The 23,412-nt window shown below is 38.4% G+C and overlaps 1 protein-coding gene across 3 annotated transcripts in view; it reads left to right on the top strand.

Annotated features, from left to right (window-relative positions):
• Positions 1-23,412, top strand: part of LOC148420237 (phosphofurin acidic cluster sorting protein 2) — a 43,888-nt gene that overhangs the window by 17,579 nt on the left and 2,897 nt on the right. For 2 of the 3 annotated variants that reach the window (XM_088421971.1, XM_088421974.1), the window contains exons 3-24: positions 1,580-1,669; positions 2,712-2,837; positions 4,211-4,373; positions 5,067-5,158; positions 5,592-5,672; positions 6,006-6,065; positions 9,517-9,668; positions 10,075-10,168; positions 11,022-11,105; positions 11,995-12,122; positions 12,274-12,406; positions 12,517-12,621; positions 12,734-12,840; positions 13,809-13,963; positions 14,041-14,151; positions 14,726-14,828; positions 18,354-18,386; positions 19,990-20,032; positions 20,135-20,177; positions 21,417-21,555; positions 21,688-21,911; positions 22,026-22,139. In XM_088421971.1, the coding sequence (XP_088278097.1) occupies positions 1,580-1,669; positions 2,712-2,837; positions 4,211-4,373; positions 5,067-5,158; positions 5,592-5,672; positions 6,006-6,065; positions 9,517-9,668; positions 10,075-10,168; positions 11,022-11,105; positions 11,995-12,122; positions 12,274-12,406; positions 12,517-12,621; positions 12,734-12,840; positions 13,809-13,963; positions 14,041-14,151; positions 14,726-14,828; positions 18,354-18,386; positions 19,990-20,032; positions 20,135-20,177; positions 21,417-21,555; positions 21,688-21,911; positions 22,026-22,139 (2,380 nt within the window). The remainder of the gene's footprint in view (positions 1-1,579; positions 1,670-2,711; positions 2,838-4,210; positions 4,374-5,066; positions 5,159-5,591; positions 5,673-6,005; positions 6,066-9,516; positions 9,669-10,074; positions 10,169-11,021; positions 11,106-11,994; positions 12,123-12,273; positions 12,407-12,516; positions 12,622-12,733; positions 12,841-13,808; positions 13,964-14,040; positions 14,152-14,725; positions 14,829-18,353; positions 18,387-19,989; positions 20,033-20,134; positions 20,178-21,416; positions 21,556-21,687; positions 21,912-22,025; positions 22,140-23,412) is intronic. The other variant, XM_088421972.1, reaches the window with a different exon arrangement.

Below are 23,412 nucleotides of genomic sequence, written 5' to 3'. Positions count from 1 at the left end.
CATTTAAAAATAACCTGGAAAATTTGCAACATGTCCCTTATATGGATTTTAAAATTATTGTGACACATCTGCATTTTTTTGTCAGGCTATTTTTCCAGTCCATCCTTTAGACATTAACCACTAAACCTAGATCAGTGAAGAGGAACAGCAAGCCAATAAAACATTCAGTTTTGGAGTGCAGTGACTTTCCTTTCGGCATTTGCCGAGTGGGAGGTGTATAAAATTTCCCTCACGGGTGACACATTTTCCTACAACAAATTTTGACCTGAGCTTCTCTCTCATCAGTACAAATTTGCTCTGAGGCAAAGATTTTGATCTTGGTAACTTAAGTCTGGTCCACCAACTGAACCAGATGTTAAACTATGTTCTTACAGAACAATACAAATAATTATATTTTTATATATATTTATGTAAAATAAAACATGGACAACAGTGCAACAATGCAGTAGCCATAAAATGCTTTTACTTTTGTTTTGTTTTTTACTGTCAGTTTTTTTGCCATCACTTTAGAGAGCTATCAATATAAACACCCTGACATTACAAAACAAAAAAACAACCAAACTAATATTCAAGCAAGTCTGTGACCCTTGTGAGGACAAGCGGTTGGATGGATGGACGGTTCCGGATGCTAACAAACTGGCGATCAATTACACTGTCTTTGTATGACTGCACAAGTCTCTAGCATTAGCGCCAGCTGTTAACAGTGTGTTACACATTGTGTGTTCAAATGTCGTTGGACATTATAAACTCAGACCAAAAAAGTCTGTCAATGCATTAAACGTTAATAACTGCAAATGTCTAAATATTGTGGGTTATTTATGAAATCCATAAATGCTGATTCTCAAGACCAATGACAGGGGAGAAATTAGTCACTTACGTTTACGATACCTAATCAAATAACTAGGGTTCTTTCTTCAATATTAGTGGTTGGTGTGTATCAATGTATCAAAATAAAGACTAAGCCTGGCTTTGTTATATATGAGTATTGTAACAGTTTTCACAAAAACACTGGAACACCTTTACATTAAACTAATTTAAACAGGTGTCAAAACACTGAACAATAATAAGATTCAGTCATACAATGCAGTTTTATTTCCTTTTCAGTTTCAGCCAAACATTTTCATTTCAGTGCATCCCTCGTGATTACATTTTCGTTGTACAAATTTATGAGCCGATAAAATTATTGTTAGTTTTGTCCTTTAGTACATGACTGTATTGTAATGATTATCATTGAGGAAATCTTTGACAGGCAATGCTTATTTTGAAACAGCTAATTTGTTTGTCTCAAAACAATGAATTGCAGAACCCTTCCGTTGCTATCTCTATAATAAAATGCTAAGGTGTCCAGGACCGTTTGTTCTAGGTTGTCACTGAATGTGACTTTGCATAAATGTGGGAACCAGGGTTGGACTGAAATTAGACTTTGTCACTTTTTACATGTTCCTGTTTGCCAGATTTTGTGGGGTTGGGTTCTCTACTTGCCTTCTGATGAACTTGATAGTTCACAGCTTCACGTTTGGCACTCAATGCAGAATGTGTCGATTGGCTTGTATTACAACGTGTGACTCTTGTCTTCCAGGGTTCAAAGCGTCTTTTGCGATCCAACGAGTATGTCCTCCCACCCAGTGGACTAATGGAGACAGATCTGGAACTCACATTCTCACTACAGGCAAGCGCTCTGTCATTGTGCTGTGAATTCTCACACTGACGCCACAGTTACTTGACAACTATAATTGAAGAGGCGCTTGTAGCCAGTCTCATACCATTTGAAACCCCATTAGTGTTTCATGTTTCAGAACTGTGTTAATAATACTGATTGGATGTACATGAGAGTTAAAAGAACACAAGTTTAGTTATTAAACAAATTTGGCAACACTAATTTGGAAATGATGTAATTCTTAAAATGAATCACTGCAGCAGCAGTAACTGAACGTTTTTTAGTCTGCCACTTGTCTTTAAGTTTCCCATTTTAATTGGAAAAAAAGTCATTTTAAATTCAATCTACCTTGATAAGCCTCACTATTAAAGTAGTCATTTCTTTATCTGATGACAGAGATAATTAATCATTATGGCTGCAAATGAATGATGATCTTACAAAATGGTGAACTGCTATTCATGCTACTACTCATTGTTTTTGGGCCACATTCAAGGAATGATGGTCTTACAAAATGCTGAACTACCATTTATGCTACTATTTATTGTCTGTGTGCCACATTCAGCCTAAATGAGGTTTTGGCTTAGTGATCTGAGAGTGAGACTGGCTGCAAAACCTATAAAAGTGTCACAGATAGGTGACAAAATCAAGAAGGAAAAAAAAAGAATCAATTAGCTGCAGATGCATACATAGAGAATAGTTTGTAATTATGGGATCTACATGCTATGTCCCACACATTGAAACATCCTTTGAATATTTTGGCCATGACCAAGTGAGAGTAGTTCATTGTATACTAAGCTTTTTCTTAATCAGTAGAATTCTGCAGACCTGAAAAATGAAGGTTAGTGGACTGAAGCTATTTGTCCTACAATCAGTGTTCAACCGGGTTTCGATCGAGTGGCATAGTTGATAGTTCAACAATTTGCTTCCAATCATTTTCATACTTATTAGACGAAGAGCATCTTCCTTTGCTATGTAGTCATCTTAAAGTCTCTGTGTGGATCTTTAAAATTGATTATGTTGTAATCTTTTTTTTTGTTGTTGTTGTTGTTTGCAGTATCCCCATTTTTTGAAGAGAGATGCCAACAGACTACAGATCATGCTGCAGAGGAGGAAACGCTACAAGAATCGTACTATCCTGGGCTATAAGACTTTGGCTGTGGGAGTTATTAATATGGCAGAGGTATTGCATGAGCTTGTCTCACTATAGAGCTGTTGTTTCTTTGGAGAAGGCTTTCTGACAGTGATTGACGTGTACTGATAGCCAGGTACCTTTATTTTTTTTGCCCTGTTAGTGTTACACATGACTTTTAAATGATTTATGCTCCTCACACTCTGCCATATGAGATTATGGGCCATCTGGAGCTGGCTTTGAATAGACTTTTCTGAAAGCGCTGCTTTGAACAATGATATGTAGAAATACTGGACCAAGAGCTGGTCTGATGCTGAGTGTGGATGTTTGTTTAATGGAAAAGTGCCTCTATTTAAGTCCTCAATTCAAGTCATTTGGGGTTAAGAATTTACTCATGAGGACTACTATTTTGTTTTATATGACAAGGATAAAAGACTAAGTGGATTCTTGTATACACATTGTTGTGTCAGGCAAAGCTGTTTGGTTCATTTTGCCTCTTAGTGCCTTTTGTCATTAAGAGAAACTTCATGATTTCTGTGACTCTCTAATCTCTACGACTAATTCCATAAGGTTTCTGAGAGGCTTTTGTGGACTCACACTGGGCGGAATGGAGATGTGTGCTCGACTTTAAATTGTAAAGGGGTTACATTGCACAACCTTTGGTCTTACAAGATAGGAACCATTGCCCTGAAAATTGAGTTATAATTATTACCTGAAAATAAGGCTAGTCCATTGCTCCAATTTAGAATGTCACTCTGCTCTTGCACAACATGCAACAGGCAATCACTGCCAGTTTGTTGTAATTTGGTCTCCTGCACTCATCCTCAATTTGGACTTGAAAATTGAGCTTCCAAGTGCTGCCCCTGTTAGTGTTTGAGGGAAATTATCCGACTCCCTGAATAGCAATTCATATTTTGAAATATTACAGTGACTCCCCAGATAGAGATTGGAACTAAAGCAATAAAACTGTTACACTGTTTGCATGCTACAGGCAAATTGGTTTGGGTCTGTTAGACATTCACAAAGGAAAATAAGCAATCCTGTGGCAGTGAAGATTAATTCAGAGATTGCTTTGCTCTCTGCATGTTATCATTTGCTTTGTGTAAAACAATGAAACAGAGGCTACCTCTGCAGGAACAGTGATTGACTCTGAGGATGGAGATAACATTCTTTCATCCTTCCACTTTGTTGAAGGAAGTGTTTGATCTGTTCAGCTTCAGCATGGCTGCTCACTGAGTGATTGATCCACGCAGAAACTGCATGAGACATGATCCCATCTCAGCTAAAGAATGCATGATATTGAGACAGATGAGTTGAATGGGTCCTAATTGTATAGGGACATTTATTATGATGAGCCATGCAGAGAGAAGGTTATTGAAGTCAGTGAGTCCATTTTTATTTTTTTATAATGTCTTTATGTTCAGGTGATGCAACACCCTACAGACGGAGGCCAGATTCTCGGTCTCCATAGCAACGTGAAAGAAGCGCCAGTGCGTGTGGCAGAAATCACCGTGTACTCACTCTCCAGCCAGCCCATCGACCACGAGGACGGCAGCGGGCAGGCTGGCCGAAAGACCAAGACCTCAGGTGGGCATGTAATCTCCCCCCCACATGCGGCCAAGCGTAATCATGACTGACACTTCAGCCTTTCTCTTTGCTCCCAACACATGGATCCCATTTCCCAAATGAAGACGGAGTGAAGTTGAATAATGCTTTCCCAACCTAGGCCTGAGAATGTTACTCTTTTCTGCTATGGGTGTAATGTTGATATCTGAGCTGAACAGATGTCGGGCTATTACCTTTCACTGCTCTAATTCTGGACAGTGGGGGAAATATTTGGCCCAACTTAGGCTCCACGCCTTCATCCTGCTATGCTGGTCCCTCGCTGTTCTGGTTGTTATTAAGAAGGTCACTCAAACATATCAGATGAGCTAATGTACCAAGTATTAAGCATGTGTCACTTCGGAAGAAAGTTTTTCTTGCTCCTATTCTCAATGATCCTTTGTGACATCAATCCCATTTAAGAGAATTGAAACGGAACACTCAAATAAACTGATTGAAAAGAACAGAAAATCCCAGTGAGGAATGTCACTTTTGCCATTAAAAGTTGCTATTTAAATAGTAGTCGCTTCATCCCGAATGAGGTGAAAGTAAATGGCTTTGTAATTAACTGAAGTGTCCTTGAATTTCTGCTTGCTTCAGTTTGTATTTTTTTTTTACACACCCTATTTCAGTAAATGTGTTAATCTATTAAATTAGTTTCTGATTTATTTGCTTTAGACCGGTCTCCAGACATGGACAACTATTCTGAGGAGGATGATGACAGTTATTCATCCGAGCAAGAAGCCAGTGATGATGCGGCTCATGGCCAGGTAAGTGCCAAAAAGAAAGATAACTGTATACACTTTTGAAAATTTGATTGCCTTATACTCATAGCTCAGAAGCATTTGTCATACAAATATAATTACAGCTTTATTTTTGTGTCTGTGTAACATTAACAACACCTACCCCGTTGAATACAAATTTGGAGTTTGTTGCGGGTGTAGAAACAAAATGTTTTTTTGTTTGTTTTTTTTTTTTAATTGAATGCTTTTACGTAAAACGTCAGAAGGTGTAGGAGGATTTCCTCTTTTTCCCAGTAGTCTTAAATGCAGCATTCGTCCGCAAAGTAAGTTTTATGAACACATTTTGCCTGAATTCTTCATAACGTGACAAAAAATCTTTTGAGGGAATTCTTCGACAGTCACTATAGGAAATTTTGACAGTCCCGCATATGAGTATTTATCATATCTTCATTTATTACAGGATATTTATGATGAAGACGATGAGCTTCGCAAGCCCAAGAAAGCCCGGCGCAAAATGATACGGACCACCTCCATGACGAGGGTTAGCTACCTTCTTATGTGCCCCGTGGACTTTTTATGCTGGCTAATCATTGCCCACAAGAATAACTCGAGATTGTTGTTTTCTGACTCAGAAGCTTTTAGTGGAAGCACACAATGTGTTCCATTTGTGCAAGCCATTAGTAGGATGTGGATGAGCATGTAAATGAGCTCCGTGGTTTCAGTTGACTCAACTAAGAAGGTCGTTACAGTGGCTGCGCCTGACAAATTCACAACACAGTTCTTGGCAAAATTCATAAATCATTATTATTGCTATTTTCACCCTGGCAGTAATTTCTTTTCAACCTGCTTACAATGTTGTTATTCTCTGTTACAGCAACCAAACTTCAAGCAGAAATTTGTGGCCTTGCTGAAGAGGTTCAAGGTAACCGACGAGGTGAGTTTTAAAAGCGGAATAATGGCATTGATTCAATTGATACCCAAGAGAATGCGTTCAAGGTTGAAGCAAAAGACATGAAAGTGAATATTGGAGGAGAACACCCACGTGAAATTTCTTGGGCCTTCTTCTATAAAGCCTTTAATAAGACATCTGTTGAAAAGTTATGAAGTCGCAATTGGAAGAGATCTCTTTTTATCAGTATGGACTGCCTAAACAGCATCACGCTAGAATGTTGCTAATGTATTCTTCCTGACAGGAGAAGAATACCCTGTGGGGGAAATGAAAACAGCTTCAAGCATCATTATGATGCTTGGCTGCATTATCCACCACTCATGGATGTATGAATCAGAAATTGCCATTAGCAAAACGATTTGTATGCTGAATCCATTAAGGGATTTATTCTCCAAGATTTAATATAATGATAAATGTTCCGCCGCATTTAAATTTCAGTTGTCCCTCATAGCAGTCCGTTTAAATAAAGCCAGTATTACAGTAAATACTGTAATAAGAATACTGATCTATTTATATAAGACCTTTTAAGTGAGTGGCTTGTAATTGTGTCAAGAGTGAAAGTAAGTGCCAACCCCAAGATGTCCATTAGCGCATAATATGTGGTAGACCTTAGACATTTAAAATGATAATTAACTCTGTTGTGCCATGAAAGCTTGATGAGTGTTATCCTTTGCATTTATCAAATCTTTTTTTCCTTTCAAATTCACCCTTTTGTGGTTCTCAATCTTTTTTCATTATTGATCCACTGTAAAATACGTTCTCAGCTCTCCTAACCACCTCAAAGCATTTCTGATGAAAAATGAAAAATAAGACATCCTTCTTTGATTGCCAAATTCAATTTGTATAGAGGTAGCGCTACTTATATATATATATATATATATATATATATATATATATATATATATATATATATATATATATATATATATATATATATATATATATATATATGTCGGCCCCCGGCTTACGAGCACCCTGATTTACGAACAATTCGCCTTACGAGCGTGGATCAGGGAGATTTTTGTCCTCCGCTTACGAACGAACCTCTCGCCTTACGAGCAATTCGACATGCCGGCCATTGAGTATGTATAAATGTTATCGTTTAATTGCGTCAATAAAATCAACAGTAGCAACATAATCAATCATCAGTAGATACTTGTGGCAGTAACGTGAACGCTATTGGTCTTAGAACGTCACACTGACTGTCTCACTCACGGTGTCTAAATATATTACCATTTAAGTGTAGTGTTTGTACAGCTAAAGGGAAAAACAGCTGACATGAAATTAAATGTGCCGATTGCAGGACAAAGAATTGTCATTGGTTTAAATGTGTGTTTTTTTTAAATTAATTGTCAATACATTCCAACCGTTTAAAAAAAAAAGTGCGAATAATTATCAGTCAGTTCACGGAGATGCCAATATGCTATTGGTCGATTAAGGTCACCCGGTCTCACTCACGGAGATGCTATTGGCCGGCGTCACACGTCAATCACAGAAATGCCGATATGCTATTGGCCGAACGCCTTTATCTAGCTTGATGGGACAGGATGGAAGGAAGGAGAGAAAATTAGTGAAAAACGTAATGTTGTGAAGACTTTGCAAACTTTATCTGTTAGACATAGCTTCTAAAATTACTAGCAGCGGTAAAGAAAGAAATAAGAGGATGATGTTTTAGTATCTGCGTTATTTGCACCCTGACTGAAAGAGTTACTGTAACACTGTAAGACCAATAGCATATCTATCGTCGTGTTAACTTTGAGCGTTGGACTCTGCACCCCTCTGCTTACACCCAGCTCAAGTCTCGTCGTTTCAAAGGTAAAAGCTATTTATCCATTGTATTTATTATATAATGCAAGTGTACAGCAGATTATGTCACTCAATTTTAATACATGTATACAGTGTGACGTTTTTACCTAAGGCTTCGGCGCGCGTTGCACGCATTCACGAATTAACATGGGTTTGGATTGCCCGCTATACGAGCAATTCGAGATACGAGCGTAGCCGCTGAACGGATTAAGTTCGTAACCCGGGGGCCCACTGTATATATATATATATATATATATATATATATATATATATATATATATATATATATGTATATATAGATAGATAGATAGATAGACTTGTCCTCAAAATTATTCACACCCTAGAAATTTCTTTTGTTTTTTTCATTCTTGTGACGAAACCTTTTCATTTATCAAGTTCCTTCATGAGTTTCATGACAAACAAGTTAAAGAATCAAAACAACAAACAATTGAAGAAAAGCAAAATCTAACAGCTATTTTATTGATGGAAAACCACCTTTCTCATCTTCAAATTTCACCTCAATTTTTGATCGGATTCAGATCAGGACTCTGACTTGACCGTTTTAAGACATTCACATCATTTTCCTTGTCCATTTCTTCCCTACCTTGGCAGTTTGTTTCGGGTAGTCGTCTTTCTGCACCATCCAGTTGTGGCTGAGCTAGAGTTTGTCAGCAGACTCCCTCAGGTTTTCTTGAAGGATTCCGATGTAATCCTCCTTCCTTTATAATTTCCTCAATCTTGACAAGGTTCCTTGTGCCACTGGAGGAGAAGCGTTCCCACAAAAACTACGTTGTCACTACCATGCCTGTTAGTCGGGATGGTGCTCTTTGGCTCATCCTTTTTTTCTCCAGACTTACAAAGCATTCACAGACCCAAATAACTCTTTGCCTCACCAGACCACAGGATTTGCATATTTGTTGTCTTGCTCACTCCCTGCCAAAAACCTCCATGCTGATGCTATTATAAGTGTGCCTGTGTGTTTTACTGGTGAGTGTTTACGCAAAGTGAGACTGTTTTGAGACCCATTGGTCTGTCACGTTCACTGTTGATCAAGTTGAACACAGGACATCTTCCCTGAGCAATCAATGCCTAGTTTCTATTAATTGAAGTCAATAGTGTCTGTCTGTCATCCCCTGCGTTCTGACTGAGTCTGGCTCCTCAGTTAGCCTGATGATCTTTTATCACGTTGCTTGTTGCTAATCCCTTCCTTGTGGCTGGACAGTGTGGATGGCTGCCGTTCTATAAATACATAGCCTAGGAGGTAGAGAAGGGACAGACTGTGTTTATCTGCTCCCTGACAGCTCTTGCACTTATGGAGTGGCATTAATCACCCGATTAGTCCCAAAGCCTGCCTGTGTGCACTTCCTATGATATGCATCCCCGCTGTGCAGCCTGCAGATCAAAGTTCAACGCTGCAGGTCTCTTCTAGCATTTCATCTGATTGGTCGGCTTAAAGGCATGGATGTATTTATAGCTGTTTCTCCTTTTCATAGCATTCAGTATTAATCATTTTCAATAATTGCATATCCGATCAGCACAGCTCTACAAGTGATTATCACGTGTGCAGCACCGGTCAATCTATACCCTTTTTTAAATCCATGTGTTGAAATATGCCTGTCATGTCTGGCAGGTCTTGGACTCTGACCCGGTAGACCAGACTCAGGAAGTAGAGGAAGATCTGGATTTGCTTTACGACAGTCTAGAAGTGTACAACCAGAGTGACAGTGGGCCGGAGATGGAGGACAACGAAAGTGTCTTGAGCACACCCAAACCTAAGCTTAAGTGAGTTTGCCCTCATTTTTTCTTTGCAATAAATTGTTTGACTAGCTTCCATATATTGTAATGGATTTTCTTCTTATTGTAATTCCTAAAGTAGGTCCATGTAGATCTAAAGAGATCAAAGCTTTGTGTGTGCATTCTTTTAGTAATAGTAGAGAAGGGAAATTTTGACAATTAACAATCGGTGTTTATCTAAGATAAACCACTAGAATTCAGATTTGCAAACCAAATAAACTTCTATTTGCAGGACCTTTGCCAGTTGCACCCAACTCTTTTTTGCTTCCATTTTTTGCAAAAAGCATTACCACGTGATTGTCAGAACTTTCAATTTAGGCACTTGTAGGTTTCTATGTTCATTCTTGCTAAGAGAGCTGGCTTCATTCTGAATGTCAAATGTTTTGTTTTTCAGGCCATTTTTTGAGGGGATGTCTCACTCCAGCTCCCAGACAGAGATCGGAAGTATACACAGCCAAAAAAGTCAACAGAGAGAGATGTTATATGCTGTAAGTTGATCACCAGGCTCTCAGTTGATATAACAATAACAGCCTGCTCTGGTTCCTTTCAGTACTGCTGTACAGCCATAAAGTTCTTCCTTCTGGTTTTGCTGGATGGGGTCATATTGTTAACAGTGTTATGTAAAAGAACTGCCCCCAGTGTATAAATGCCTAGCAGCTCTGTTGCTTAGAATATTCCAGGGATTCCCAAGAACCATGCTAAATATTTTAGGCATGGGGAAGCTGTAGACCAGTAGGCCCCCATTTTCCCCTGTAGTATTTATAGAGACTGACACCAGATGACCTCTACACCACCATCAACAGACACATATTTAAACATGCAAGCCAAATATGCCCCCATCCTTGGACAGAAGATTGGATAAAGCATTCCCACCCAGATTTATGACCCGTTGGAGACAAAAACAACAGCGGGAGAGCAAGAGAGAGACATGTTATGTCTGACTTTGTGAGAGGGAGGACAAAGATGGGCTGTTTATGAATGTATTTAATCCATTTTAGCTTGTGCAAAAGAGCGTTGAACATTCCAGAAAGTAATTGATGTCCATTTTGTCCAAAAAAAAAAAAAAAAAAAAAAAATATATATATATATATATATATATATATATATATATATATATATATATATATATATATATATATATATATATATATATATATATATTCTTAAGATATTGATAGATTGGAGCATATGAGTGTATCAATGTGAGTTTATGTATTTACACTACAGAAATATAATCCTTTAATCATATCATTAAATGGTAGAAGAAAGCTCAATGCAGGCATGAGACTTTATTCAGGAATCAGGAAGTGATCTCAACAATTTGTGTTCTTCACCCTGCAGAGTGGAGACTTTCTCACTGTGGACAGATGTAAAGTGCAAGGTGCCCGCTATCAAGAGGACAGTGTCACAGACACAACCATTGGGGTATGTTTTTTGTACAACTTTTTCTTTGCCCGTATGTCCCTTGAGCCTAGTGCTCTCCCATTTTTCTTTTACGCTCTCTTACCCTTGAAACTGGAGTGCGGTTTGCCTCTCGTGGGTCTTGGGGCTTTCCAGGAAGAAACTAAGATGCAGTGGGGGTGTACAAGGCCAAGGATATACAGTATCCACTGTCACAGAAAAATAATTGTTGAAATTCTTGTTGTTTTGGGATAGATTATTGAATGCTTTGTTTTTATGCGCAACAAAAATAAAGAAAGAAGTAGATACAGTAGTAGAATGGGAATGTATCAGATTACAGTATATATCTATTTTTTCCTCAGTAATCAAGTGTCATCGTTGAAGGTGATGGGTGATCTGTAGTTGATTTAATTTGATGCTATAATACATTCATAAATATCAGCCAGTGCAATTGCCCACGTTTTGACCATATGTACTGGCACTATTTTGGAAAAAATGGCAGAATCCCAAAATAAGTCTGCCAAAAATACTTGAGTTTTAGCCGCTATCAGATGATCAGAAACAGCAGCCCCTTTATATAAATAGACTTGACAATTTGTTGTGCTTTTTTTTTTTGTCTCTTTTTCGCTCTTCTTATCTGCCAAGCACGCTTTACACTCCTAACCTTCTTCAAACTCACTTCTGAAATACTGCAGTTTTTCTCCTGTCATTGGGCCAAAACCCTCTGGCCCATCTCCTTTCTACAACTCTAAATTGCTGCGTCCAAATCTTTCATGCAATGCAGACCTTATTTGGAACCTGGGAGAACAACTGAGGGGGGCTCTGCAGGGGCATGAAAGAAAGTGTTATGGGAACGTCAGCAGTTTTCTCTACATTCTTTTTGTCTTAGAGGTTTTCCTTGTTTTTGGCTTAGGAACCAGAGACCGATGACAGCGGGCCAGGGCCAGGGGAGGTGAGCAGCTGGGACGTCAACACTGAACGGATGACTAGCACTGTTGGCAAGCTTTGCAAGACCGAGTCCCAAAACCACATGTCTCCAAGGTACATCATCGAGCCCTGCATCTGCACTTGTACACGCCACATCTTTCTCAATTCGCATAATTGCTATTGTATGCCTGACTATCAGCTGCTTTCCCTTCATGCTTATTTATTGCTTCCTATTAAGCTTCTTGTTCTTTTTTTTTCTTGACAGTAAAATGGAAAACCGGCTGCAGCGACGTCCACGCAGCACCTCCATGAAAGACAGACAGAATTCCAAGGCCCAAAGTGACCGGACCAGCAGTATAGAAAGCGAGTGCTCCCCAGAGTCAAGGCTCATAGCTCAGGTAAACGATGTTTTGTTAAAAAAAAAAAAAAAAAAAAAAAAAATCCTTGATTATGTAAATGTACCAATTTTGATCACTTTCTGAGTCCATGCTACTGATTCATCCAAAAGGTTCCCAGAAAGTCTGTGTATGACCAGTTGAACCAGATCCTTATCTCTGATGAACGCTTGCCAGAGAGCATCATTCTCATCAATACCTTGGAGTGGCAAGGACAGGTCAATAGTTTAGTTTGGACACTCAATATCTTGATTTTTTTAAATTTTCTTTAAAGCCCGTCACTCCCTCTTCTTGTATCGTCATGTTTTTTTTGTGTGTGTTGCCATGCAGTATGTCGCAGAGTTACTCCATGAACAGGCTCAGCCCATTGTGTCCACCTGCTCAGCTGCAGATGTCCAGGCTGCGTTCAACACCATCGTTACTCGAATCCAGAGATTGTGAGTCACTTCATGGCTATTCATAAAACATAGCTGGAGTAAATGGGTCATGAAAATGTACCTCTTAAACTGGAAAAGACTGTTACTGTATACTTCATGTTCATCACAGTGTGTTATACACAAATGATAGCTGTCTTCCATTCAGTAATGTCAGCGGTATTTCAAACAGTGTCAATTTTAAGATCACTTTCAACTTACAATGAGCTTTCCACTCATTTTCACTTCACACATTTGCTCATTGCTTAAGCAGTTCACTCCAGATGGGGTCATGTTACATAATCATGGACAGTTGTGCTCTTGATATGTGTCATTGTCTCTTAGGATATGCCTTCAAATGTCAAATCATAAAATGTGCACAGAATGCCGAATTATACGCAGTCAACACTTTTTATTATTTTTTTTCCTTCCACTCAACCCACATTAGCAACGTGACAAGAGTTTTTAAAAAATAATTATCTGTCAAAATGAAAAAAAAAAAACTTGTTAGGAACAACAACTTCATCCTGAGTAAAATGCATTAAGCATTCTTGAGAAATGAAGCCTTTTGTGTAGGAAAAATGTCATTTGGGGGAACATTTTTGTATTGAATTGCATATTAAAAATTTGGTCAAAAAAAAAAAAAACTTTCAGAGTAAACGGCTCTCACTTCAAAATTTCTTGGTTACCACACTTTTTCAATTTCATCTACTTAGAGAACCTCCTTCTGTGATTGGCTGACAAGTTTCAATTAATTATATTTTCCAGTTATTTCAGGTCTGGCCAAAATTCAGACATGGTAACACGTCAAGAATTGCAATATGTTTCAAATGCCAACGCTTTCCAAAAAACTTTGACTTGAGTAGCGCTGAATTTATTTGTTGTGAGGTATTATAGAAACATTTGTAGTGCTCACTACACCCCCCCCTTTTTTTTTTTTTTAGAAAATGGCGCCTTATTGAAATGTCTTTCTCTTTCACATTTCCGTGTAGTTGTAATTGCAATGCACAGACTCCGCCCACAATGAAGGTGGCGGTTGCAGGTGACCAGAGTTACCTGAGCACCATCCTGAGGTTCTTTGTGGAGCAGCTGGCCAACAAGACCCCTGACTGGCTCAGTTATATACGCTTCCTGGTCATCCCTATTGGTAAATCAAGCATTAAACTTCATTCCGATTTAGTGATATGTTTAAGTCTGACATCTGCTTGCGCAATTGCCACATAGGCTCTCATCCCCTGGCAAAGTACGTGGCCTCCTTTGACAGCAAGTTCAACAGTATCTTTATGGACACAGCATGGAGGGATCTGTTCTGCAGGACGGAACGGCCCGCCTCGGGTAGGGCGCAATTCATGCTCTCATTCGTGCTTAGCAACGACACACACCTCCGGTATCTGGCCACAAATCATGTCGGTAGATCAGATGTTTGGTCAACTTGAAACGGAAATAAATGGAGCCAGAGTATGGGTCAGAGGCTGATGAATGGAAAGATGATGTTCTCCATTTGCGAAGGATAGCTGCAACGTGCTTCTGGTAGAGGGAATGTTACTGCATCGCAGCATTACAACTCCACCCTGCTCCCTCACTGGCGCTACGTAAGAAGATTAACAGGCTCAACATTAACCCAAATATTGAATTAGGAGGCTCGTTAAATTGAAAGCAAATGGTTTGCTTTGTTACGTCATCATGAGATCATTTATTTGTGGTATTTTTTTTTCAGTCCAATTTTTAGTCTCTTTTATTGCTGTTAAGACGCCTGCAGCCAGTATTTTGAAGAGCAGTAAAACAGCTGAAAGAATGACTTGAAGTAATGTTTACTTTGTTTGTTTTGTTGTTTTACAGAGCTCCAGTGTAATGATGTGGAACACACTTTTCTGTTGTTTACCACTTGTGTTATGTCCTCCACATGCAGATAACATTGACGTAGCAGGGCGGGTTGTTCAGTATCTGGCCGGTGCCAATGTTTCCCACCAGTTTCCCATCTCTGAAGCCATGCTCACCTACAAACAGAAGAGGTAAAGACCCACTAATAAATATAAAGCTATATCAGGCATCCTCGTATGTGATACGTTGTTGGATTTGCATGTATGTTTTTATGCATGTCTGTCTGAATGAGTTCCAAACTTAATACGCTGATCCTCTTTAATCCTCTCAGTAACACTGACTTGACCACTCCTGAAACTATTTGCGGAATTAACAATCACTTAGCTTCTCTTCCAATCTAATGTGACATGTATGGAACCGAGAGCACTTTTAGAAATTAGTAATAATCAATGTTTTATAAGTAATTATTAAATATTAGGAAACAATCAAATGTTTTCACTAGTGCAGCTAAATCAAGTAGTCAAATTATAAATATGGCTTAGTAAGTAGGGCTGAAACGAGTCCTTGATCAATTTGAATACCTTAAAAAATGCTGGAGGCATTTTTTTCTTCCTCCACATATACACTTATTAGCGTGAAAAATATGTCAGGTCAGTTACAGCAGCGATTGTTAATGCTCTGCATAGCAGTAAAACATGCCAGAAATACATTGAGAAGACCAACTTCAAAATAAACCTGTTACCAGTGTTTACTGGCAGCTCGGGTACCATTATAACTGCGTCTAGCATGTAACATTATGCACGCTTTTTCTGACAGCCCTACACAGTTTCTCCCTACTGATCACGTTTTAACAAGCCATGCTGACTCAAATTTGCTGTTTCCTCCGTGAAATTCTTCTCATACACCAAATTTTATGGACAGAGATTTGTCTAAAATGTAACAATTCTGGAGAGGAAAGTAGAGTGCTGCCAAGCATCGTTTAAATTTAAGCACCGTCTGTGTGTCCACACAGGCAGCCTGCGTCCTCGAAAAGTTTAATAATTCTATAACATATTATTTAATATGTTGGTGTTTTTATGATGTTTTTATTTATTTGCATATGTTTTCTGTTCTGAATGGGTGTGTTGCTAGTTGGTGCATTTGATTGACGTGCACGCAGGAGAGAGAGGTGCGGTAGAGCAAGGGTCACGGTGTGAAGGAAAATAAATGAAAAAGACTTGACGACAAACTGTACCTGTCGTATTTGTGCTATTTAGCAGGAAGACCGCAAAATTGTAAATTTGCTTCTTCAAAATGAATGGAACCGAGGATCCCTTTTTAAGGCTCACAACTCTTCCAGTTATGGTTTGCATGTTCCGTTCGGGACCCAGATGAATTAGTCCAAGAAAGTCAGAAGTAAATTCTCTGTGACTGCAGAGTAACAACGTAACCAATCTCCTTCTCACGAGATGGATACGCAGCCCCGACAGACAGCCCCAGCATATTCAATCAAAAAAATAAAAGGGGGACACGCGTGCTTAGATTAATAAAAGATAAATAGACAACCATTACATAAAGCTTGCGTTGTTCCTGCAGTTTGTCTCGCTGCCAAGCAAAAGAACGATTAGTTATTGTCTCTCGATTAGCTTATTTGTTAGTCATAAGTTGTGCAATCATCACATGCTCTATTCTTACTTGTCAATGAAAGGATGACTGACATTTTTCAACTTTATTAAATGCAATGGTTTTATTTGCTAGTTGAGGACATGAGTGGTAAATCTTCCACCACATAGGGTTAGGGTTAGACGTAAGGTTAGGGTGTGCATCGAGCCACTTTTCAGAAGAAAAAAGAAAACATTTGTTCAGCTCAGGATCTGGTAGGTAGGGTACGCAAATGCCCGCAGTGAGGCACGCGACGTTACGCATCAGTGAATACTGCCGCGCATGTGTACCTGCGTACCAGTAATGTGCATGCCTGCATATAAATGTTGGTCCTTCATAATTACGTGGAAATGTGTTATTTGGTTGTCTGTGTTTATAGTTGTTTTTCACAAAGCAAAAAAATATTAAAAAATCTTGACATTCAATTTGAATTTTGTGTAAGATATCCGAATACCAAAAATGCTTGATAGCTGCAGCCCTTGGAATTGTAATTTTAACAACTAAAAATCACTACCTCAATAATCATACCATAGATTATACGCCCAAAAATTTCGTAACACAAAGATAAATTATTTCAGAATGCCGTATTTTCTGCATAGTAAGGCACATTTAAAAGCCCTAGATTTTCTCAAAAGATGACTTTGTAATCCGGTGCGCCCTATACGGGGCATAAACCGTGAGTTTTCATTTTTGAGAAACGAAAAAATAAAATAACTTAATTGCCATGTGAATTCTAAAAATTTTGACCTCTTCATTTTAGTTGTACTTTTTTTTTTTTTAACATTTGAAATTTTTAGAACACCCTGTTTGAAAAATGTATATGCTTTGTGTGCTCCAATTTTGAAGCAATTTATGGGGGCAAAGTGCAAAACCTGCAAGTTTTTGTAAACAAAAGCGCAGTTTTATCAAATAAATCCTGAAATTGTTTTTAAATAAACAAAACTATATATTTAAAGCTTTTTAAATCAACAAAACAATATATTTAAAGCTTTTTGTTTGCAATTTCATTAAAAAAATAATTTGAATATTTTACTGAATCATAATTATATTCTTTAAAACTCTTGATCTGTCTTGGCATGGACAGTCTTTAAATGTAATCAAGAGTTAATTTTTTCCCATTCCTCAGATAGTACTTTACACAATTAATCTTTATTTTTAATTTCTGATTGAAAAGTTTGACTGACTTATCTGATTGTTTTGTTCAGTTTTGCTTTAGCTCTAGCCCAGTTCCATTTATTGAATGCGTCACGCAACGTCAGCCACTATTGGAGCTTCTGTTCTATGAGCCTTATAGTGTGGAAAAGAAAACCACACAAATATATTCCATATGCCCATGGAAACGTGATACAGGTTGTTCCTAAATGTAGCCACACTTGGTTGATTTGTGCAGTCAAATCAAGGACACAGACATACTTGACAACAATTTCTGTAGTTCTGTAAATGCTGCGTTTGATCCTTTTGCAGGCATCCTGACCACTTTTTTTTTTTCGTTTTTAATGGTGGCGAGATGTCAAGTTCTTGGCAAATTCATTGTCTTTTCGGCATCCCCCCCAAAAAAAGAAAAAAAAGCTCAGATTGTTTTTTGAGCAGGCACCGTAGCCTGACAACGCCAATCAAAACACGTTATTTTCGTTGTGATGGCAGACTTTCGGTGCAGGCCAGATATTAGATCCCATCAGATTGTGCAGGTGTCCCGAATATTTCCACCAGTGATTGTGGATTAAAATGTAATCCACAGTGTGCATGCAAACATACCAAATGAATCATCGATGATCACACTCACCTCGAGGTTGCTGGGATGTGTGTTTACACTCATCCATTAGGTTATTTTTTTGTTTGTTTGTTTTCATAGCGCATGTTCATTTGCAATTGAACTTGTAATAAAGGGTTTTACTTTTCTTATTATAAGACACAGGTCTTTGACCCTCAACAGATAGTTAAGATGCATTTGCATGTGTTCTTTTCTGCTTTGTCAATGCTTTCTTTTTTAGTCAGACAGTAGCAAATACAAAACACAGTTTAACCCCTTTTTCATTCCTTTTTCCCCCCTTTCCCCTTTTTTATTTGCATTCAAGGAAAAGAAGTTTGTATTTTGATTTTTACATCAGGTATCTAATTTGACTCTTGTTTGGTTTTTGCCTTCCTCTTTTTATTCTCCTCACCAATGTCTGCAGTGTCTTAACACTCCTTTTCCCATTTGATACTCACCATGATGTCGATCTGCACGTCGTGTCTGGGTTTTGTGTGACCTACCGTGTCCTGCGTGTTGTTGCCGTGAAGATTTGCCTAACAACCTTAAAATGATACCGGATATTCTCGAGTGGTTTGCAGGTTCATATGTCAGTAAGCATGAAAGGCCCACTATTAAGGCTATCATTGATTCTACAATTTATGGACAAAATTCTTGGGACACACTCTCAACCTTGGATAGCTTTGTCCCTGACAAGTGGGTAGGGTGACCATTTTCATGATTTCTTCCATTTGCACTTTCCTATACGTGTAATGACCACATGTTTAGGTACTTTTTCATTTAAATGTATTTTGTTTCCAAGGCCAGGGCGTGCCCAAGCGTTACCATTTAGGGCAGAGTACAAAGAAATGAAGGAATGCAAAGTCCACTTTGAAATTATTTGACTTGAATTTACTAAACACACTGAAATCATCAATGGAGCTCTCTGATGTTTGGAATTTATTATATTTATTTTGTGAAAAACCGTTACTTAGCAGCGTTCTGTTATTTTTGAAGTACATAAATATCGAATAATGTTTAGGATTTTCAACATTTTGGGGTAGCATCGGCCCTGTCCCTGCGCTGAAAAGTGACTAAATCTCATCCTGAGGATCGTTAATGTTCATAAATCCGACCTTGACACGGCAGAAAATGGAATTAACAATTACTTCTAAAATTGAATCGCTGGTGGTTTGAAGATAGATGGTGCTATTGTTTTAGTTGGAAATTGTATCTTTGCATATTTTGAAACGCTCTACTGCAGGGGTCACCAAAGCCCTGCCTGCGGGCAACAGGTAACCCCTAAAGGATCACCAGTAATCCGCAGACCTCTTCTGCAAGTGATAGAACATTGTGATTTTCTAGGAATTTTACAAACAATTATACATATAACACATTGACATTACATATTACACTTGATTTACAGATTTACTACAGCAGTTATTATTTCATAAGTGTGTACCAAACTGGTACCCTTCATATTACTCAGAACAAAAGAAATAGCACTAATTTTCAAGTCAGTTGGTGAATAAATATGTTAGTAACATTGTCATGCTCCCCCCGTCAATATTTGTATTTTTTTTCTAATGGCAAGCCATTTTTAGTTTATGTTGTGGGCTGCAAAAAATTAGATGGCAGGCCTCAAATAGACCCCATAGTTGGAAACCCCCGCCCTAGGTTAAAGAGCATACAAAACAAGGAATATGAGGTGGTAAGCTTTAAAGGGGACTGAGGTCTTGCACATGCAACAACACCCCTCCTAAACATCGGTTGTAAGGAGCAGTCCTCTCATTCATCTCATACACTCCCCAAGATGATCTCATTCCACTCCAAAGCCAGTCATGTGCCATTTCTGCTGCGATGGGGCATGGTGCCATCTTCCCTCCAGGATCATTGAGTGTTGCACCTCGGAGTTTTGCAGCGTTCCAAGGAGACCCTTTCTCTCGCAAAGCTAACAGCCGCTTTATTGTCTCTCATCACAGCCCTGACGAAGACTCCTGTCAGAAGTTTGTACCATTTATTGGGGTAGGATTCGCTTTGCTTTGTTTGTTTCTTTTTTATGAAAATGTCATTGTAAGTGATGTTCAGCATTGACTATAACACTGAAATACTGTTTTCGACTTGCAGCTTGTGAAAGTTGGAATTGTGGAGCAAAGCCTCTCAACCTCAGGTAAGTGGATCCCAAGTGAAACTGAACTAATGTTTTGTTTTTTGTTTTAAGGAAAGTGCCTTACGGCATTTCAGTCATTAAAATGGTAAATTGTAAGCAGTATCACCTTGCACAAACATAACTGTTTGGACATACTGTTTTACATGTGTTAGTTTAATATCTGTTACATGTTTTGACAAAACCATGCGTATGTCAGCAATACTAATTCGGAGTTTTACGGAAAAAATATACATTTTCCTCAGAAATGTCCATTTTTACATTCATACAATAACAACCTCTTTTAAGGTCTCAACTTTCATTTCGGAGGATCAAAAAAGTTCAAATTGTCATCCATAATCAGCAAGCTAGCTAGTGCGTCTCTGTGAAGCTGTCAACAAACAAGCCGGGTCCCTTGTCTCTTACGTTATATACAGTATGTGGCTAGAACGACTTCTTGCCTTGTGAAGTATATACAGTGCTGCCTGTATTTTGTAACTTTTGCAGTTACAAAAAAAAAAAAAAAATCTCTCCTAACCATTATATGGACGTTGAAGAGTCTCTTTTTGAGCACAAACTGTATTTGTATTTTTCAACATGTAGCAGAGTACGCTGTCACATGTATGTCTCCACACAGCTCTGTCACTCACTGCCACCAGCACACTGCTTGTATACATCGTGAAAAGTTGTTGCCAAAATGCCCTCATGTAATGCCATGACTCCATCGATATAAAATGACGAGCAGTGGTTTAGTTTCAAGCAAAAGTGCCTTCATTTGCGGCTGAACAAGATCAAGTTTAATCAGGCTGCTAGACTGCTTCAGACTCTGTGTTATGTTTGAGCGTAGGAGTGTGAGAGTGAGATTGTAGTACATTGGGAAGGCACTACTGTAAAGTGGCAGTTTTTTGGAAAAATAAAAAGGACACGTTGAAACTGCAAAAAGTGAAGCGCAAAATAGCGAGGGAACACTGTATAGCACAGTAAGCACTGTTAAGGCCAGCAGAGAAGGCCTGATTGGCCCTGAGGGCCTATCACTGGTTTCAAGGTTACACAAAATGAAACTAGTTTACACAGCGTATAAGAATACGTATCATTACATATTACAACAAGTGGCTCTCGATTACTGCCTAACTTACGTTTTTGTTGTTGTTGTTATTAATTCATTTATATTTGTGCCCTGGAAGTGGTTTCTTTTTATATAAATATTAAAATAAAAAAAACAATAAGGTATCTTTTTGAGGATTTTTTTTATTATATTCACAGTGGATTCTGACGATGCAATGGGGGGCAACACAAGCATCCTGGCCTCCCCCACTCCCCCTTCGGCTGGTCCGTACGGGAAGGAGATCGGAGGAACACCTCCACAGTCCCCGTCAGTATCCACTGCCCTTTCTGGAGCTGGGTAAGACACATGTATACAGACACTAAATGCTTTCAAACAGATACTTCTTTACAAAGGCGCCAATTACTTTCAATGTTTTGGTCATTGTTTGGGCACCTGGAATATGTGACTGAACGCGTTTGCATTTTGTAGTTCTCCATGTTCTGGCAGCGAAGTGATGGGTCTGCAGGTGGACTACTGGACGTGGCAAGGTCCCGAGAAGAAAAAAGAGGGCGAGAAGCGTGACGTGGGACTGAAAAACACACTGAAGAGTAACTTCCGTTCGCTCCAAGTCAGCCGCCTGCCCTGCGCGGGGGATATCACCCCTCCACCCAGTATGGCCATGACTGTCGTCACAAAAGAGAAGAACAAGAAAGGTAGGTAGTGGCTCTGGGGGAGAAATTTAATTGTTCTCTTAATTATTGCTTAAAAGGATAGGAGGCCAAGCAAAAACAAAAAAAAAAGGACATTTCCTCTGCTCTTCTCTCCAGTTATTTTTCTCAGCAAGAAGCCAAAAGAGAAAGAGCTGGACTCAAAGAGCCAAGTGATCGACGGAATCAGCAGGTTGATCTGCACAGCCAAGCACCAGCACACGATGCTGAGAGGTAACACTGCCCCCTGGTGTCGATGCCACCTTTTACTTTGGAATCAATACAGAGGTCCTCAAAAACGTATTTTCTCTTGTTTAAACACATTTAATCAAGTAAAACATATAATGACTGCTTGGTAAGAATAAACTAACAGGTACTGTATATGCCAATTATTTTTAACACCCCCCCCCCCCCCCCCCCCCCCCCCCCAACCTCCCCCTTAACTCTACGGTGCCTTTCAGACACCTCTTGAAGCCGATTTCCCATTGCATTTCTAATTAATTGTAAAAAATTGTTATGGTGTTTTATATATATATATATATATATATATATATATATATATATATATATATATATATATACACACACACATGTAATATACAGTTTCTCCATAAAACTTGACAGCAACATTTGAACACAATCAAATGGGAAGGAAAAGTAAAATATGAAAAGGGTCAAAGTTGCTATATATATATATATATATATATATATATATATATATATATATATATATATATATATATATATATATATATATATATATATATATATATATATATATATATATATATATATATATATATATATGTGTATGTATGTATGTATGTAAGCTGGTCCAGTTTGTATTGTTTACTTATCTGTGTATGTACCTTTTTGTGTTAGCCGCTGTTTGTGTTAGCCGCTGTGTTTACTGTTTTGGTTTCAAGAAAAGAACTCACAGACTGATCCAACGTTTGAGTCCATCCAAGTTCACATGCAGGGCCATTTATTTTGTGTTAAGAATTCTTCAGGCACTTTAGTTTTTAATGTTCAGTTATACCTTACTTTAAAAATGTGTGCTTTTAATTTGGAGGGCCGCACTAAATTTTTTCTTTCTTTCTTTCTTTCTTTCTTTCTTTCTTTCTTTCTTTCTTTTTTTAAACTCTTTATTTTGTCTTTTTTGGAATGCAAGCCGCACTATATTAATGTTTCCTGTTATTACCTTCCCGAAACCGATTGGCCGGCTCGTGTCACGTTTCATGTGCTGTCGCACCAAACTTATCCTACAGAGGTCACCCTATCACCCAATAACTTAAACTTCATTGACTGCAATTGAAATGCGTCTTGTTACGCTGTCCACGTAGTTGATCTGAACCAAGGATTATTTTGTTTATTTTCCCAAACCACAACATAAGGATGAAAGAGCCGCAGGTTGCTGACTCCTGGTTTAAGCTAATGTTAGCATTAACCCTTTACATTCCAAAGTATTATTTTGATTAAACACAAATAATATTTCGTCTGTTTTCAC

This window comes from Hippichthys cyanospilos, chromosome 8, assembly GCF_059441005.1.
Source record: "Hippichthys cyanospilos isolate Australia breed blue-spotted pipefish chromosome 8, RoL_Hcya_1.0, whole genome shotgun sequence".
Taxonomy (NCBI): Eukaryota; Metazoa; Chordata; class Actinopteri; order Syngnathiformes; family Syngnathidae; genus Hippichthys; species Hippichthys cyanospilos.
Note: the sequence above shows the minus strand (reverse complement) of the source record. Positions and strands in the feature narration are given on the sequence as shown.